The sequence below is a fragment of the Micropterus dolomieu genome, linkage group LG03, assembly GCF_021292245.1.
Source record: "Micropterus dolomieu isolate WLL.071019.BEF.003 ecotype Adirondacks linkage group LG03, ASM2129224v1, whole genome shotgun sequence".
NCBI lineage: Eukaryota > Metazoa > Chordata > Actinopteri > Centrarchiformes > Centrarchidae > Micropterus > Micropterus dolomieu.
In genome coordinates this window covers 1,823,019-1,826,195 of record NC_060152.1, presented here as the reverse complement: position 1 = coordinate 1,826,195, position 3,177 = coordinate 1,823,019, and the positions used below count along the sequence as shown (strand labels likewise).

The window sequence follows — 3,177 nt, the reverse complement described above, 5'->3', positions numbered from 1 at the left end:
TGTTTTTCAGCTGCAGCGACAGGACGACTGGTTGCAATCGAGGGAAAGATGAATGCGGCCAAGTACAGGGATATCCTGGACGAAAACCTTTTCCAGAGTGCTCTGGACCTCAGACTGGGCCGAAGGTTTACCTTCCAAAAAGACAATGACCCTAAGCACACCGCTAAAATAACGAAGGAGTGGCTTCACAACAACTCCGTGGCTGTTCTTGAATGGCCCAGCCAGAGCCCTGACTTAAACCCAATTGAGCATCTCTGGAGAGACCTGAAAATGGCTGTCCACCAACGTTTACCATCCAACCTGACAGAACTGGAGAGGATCTGCAAGGAGGAATGGCAGAGGATACCCAAATCCAGATGTGAAAAACTTGTTGCATCTTTCCCAAAACGACTCATGGCTGTATTAGATCAAAAGGGTGCTTCTACTAAATACTGAGCAAAGGGTCTGAATACTTATGACCATGTGATATTTCAGTTTTTCTTTTTTAATAAATTTGCAAAAATTTCTACATTTGTTTTTTTCTGTCAAGATGGGGTGCTGAGTGTACATTACTGAGAAATAAAATGAGCTTTTTTGATTTTTGGAAAATGGCTGCAATGAAACGAAGAGTGAAAAATTTAAAGGGGTCTGAATACTTTCCGTACCCACTGTACGTATACATTAGATACACACAGCAAATTAACAACCAGGTTTAAAAAAGAATTCAGTTTGAATAAATTGGACAATTTAGGGCAACCAGTCAACCTAGCCTGCATGTCTTTGGATGGAGGGAGGAAGCCGGAGCACCCGGACAGAACCCACGCAGACACGGGGAGAACATGCAAACTCTACACAGAAAGGCCGGGGAGACCGGGGATTGAACCAGTGCTAACCACTGCACCACCGTGCCGCCTTATATATGCAATTATTTCTATAACAAATATAAATATATCAAAACATTAATAACATTTGTACCCAGTAACCTTCTCAAGTATGACTGCAGTGTTTAAAGAGATAAAGCCTTCTTTTTGCAGATCCAGAAGTTTTTGTCACAACAGTTCACTGATTTCCATCCTTCTTTCTCTACAGAAATTACACACTGACCGTTGGTAGCAGGTTGTTGTATCCAGGAGCTGAGGGAAGAACATGATGTTTAGATGCAGGCTGATAGATTTTATGGTTCAAAATGTTTATGAATGTGTCTCTTACTTTTCAGTCGGATCACTTCCATTGACCCACTTCCATTTCCCATCTTCAGCTCTCAGGCCAATCCAGTATCCATTGGTTCCTGAACTGCCCCAACTGTTATTACTGATGAATGTCTGACAACAGAGAGACAGTTATCAGATATTTAAACACTAGACTTAAATTAACACACTGTGGCCTACAGACTCAGTGTGTTCAGACCCTCAGAAAATACATATTCATATCTTACAGGCTGTCATAAAAATGTTCACAGTTTACCTTCTCCGTTTCATCAACTATAACAGCCAAATCTGAACTCTTTCCTCTGCAGTTTTCTCGAGCTTTTTCCCAGGTTTTCTGACCAGAATCATTTGGGTTATTAATCGCATAGCAGCTGGACTGGGAGTGTAACCAGCCATCCTGACAAGCTTTACACACTCTCTCTGAAACAACAGAGCAACCAATAAACAGCATTACTGCATTGTGATATTGTTATTATTATTATTGGTTATTTTTAATCTTATTAATGGGATCTAAACATACTTTGGTTCTTTGATTTTGGGCAGAAAGCATCAATGCTCCACTGAGCTCGACTAACGTTGAGCTCATTCTCAGTCGTCTCCAGCTGCTGGTTTTGTGATGTCAGGTTCTGGTATTCTGCAGACAGCTTGGTGATTTGTGATGTCAGGTTCTGGTATTCTGCAGACAGCTTGGTGATTTGTGATGTCAGGTTCTGGTATTCTGCAGACAGCTTGGTGATTTGTGATGTCAGGTTCTTGTTTTCGGCAGACAGGTTTGCAATCTTGCTTATTAAGACAGTATAGTCTTGTGTCAGGTTGTCCAACTGCTCTGTCAGATTGATGTGGTCCCTCCTCAAGTTTTCCTTTTCTGAGCTGAGTTTGTTGTTCAGTTGTGTCAGGTTGTGATTGAGAGCCAGTATAGTTGTTTGGTTTTCTTTCAGCTCCTTCTCACTTTGATTACTAATTGTAGCAACTGCAAATAGGAAATAAGCTTCTTTAGTGATAGTAATAAAACAATTTTGTCGGTGTCATTTTCCCATTTTTGGAAGCTTTCTTTTACTTCAGGTTTTCTAGACTACTGTAGTTGTACGCTCTTATTATGTTCCTTAAAATTATCAGATCAACAAATCTCCTGAAAAGACTAAAACAAACAATGAATATTTTCTGACTCAAGCCCTTTGGCTGCTACTGCCTTAGATATCTGACATAGCCAGCTAGGCACTGTCATTTTAAGTAAAAATTAATCTAATACTGAATAGTTTATTTGTTGGGGAAATTTTAGCTGCCGATTTTGTGGCTAGCAGGACGGTGTGTGTGGAACTGACAATATCAACACAACACACAATATCAACAGTGCCTGTGTTTGTTGTTGTAAAAGAAGTTCCCCTTCGAGGGAACTCGAACTGCGTCGGTTACGACACTATGGGAACGCCTCTAGGCGAAGCAGGTCTGAACGTGTTTGTAATCAATTCAGTGTTGGTTTGGTCTAATCATGATCGAGGATCTGACAATAAGAAAAATATAGAATATGATCTGACTCATCCTTTAATTCCTTTTATGCATACATATATATTTTCCACTAATGCTGTCACCATCCTTTCTCTGCTGTGTTGTAAATAACTTGTTTAACTGTGAATGATTTGTTGTTTGACTTTTAAATGATTGTTTTTGTCTTATATTCATCGTGGTTCATGAGAGAAACAATTTCAATCCTCTGTGAACATGTACATGGAAGAATTAAAAAAGTTCACTTTGACTTGTGGCTTCTGTTTTGTATATTAAAGATATGTCTAATTGATTATACCATATAAGGGTATCCTATGTTATTATGACTCTTTAAATTTTGTTTTTCAAAAGTTGTCCTTGATACTGACAAACCCAAGAGCAGACTGCTTTAGTGTTTGGCCTGACGCGTTCTGAGATGCTACACTGTACATTACAATGGGCAGAATATGAAATCAATGGTTGCACATTGTTGAAAATAAAAATCACA

General features: G+C 39.4%; 1 protein-coding gene across 1 annotated transcript; it reads right to left on the bottom strand.

Moving 5' to 3' along the window:
* Positions 1 to 614: 614 nt before the first annotated feature.
* LOC123967987 (CD209 antigen-like) lies at positions 615 to 2,412 on the bottom strand. The gene is made up of 5 exons (XM_046044425.1): positions 2,391 to 2,412; positions 1,708 to 2,157; positions 1,444 to 1,607; positions 1,189 to 1,301; positions 615 to 1,112 (listed from the first exon to the last, which is right to left on the bottom strand). The coding sequence occupies exons 1-5, from the start codon at positions 2,410 to 2,412 to the stop codon at positions 986 to 988; spliced, it is 876 nt and encodes a 291-aa protein (XP_045900381.1). The 3' UTR covers positions 615 to 985.
* Between the last annotated feature and the right edge of the window lie 765 nt (positions 2,413 to 3,177).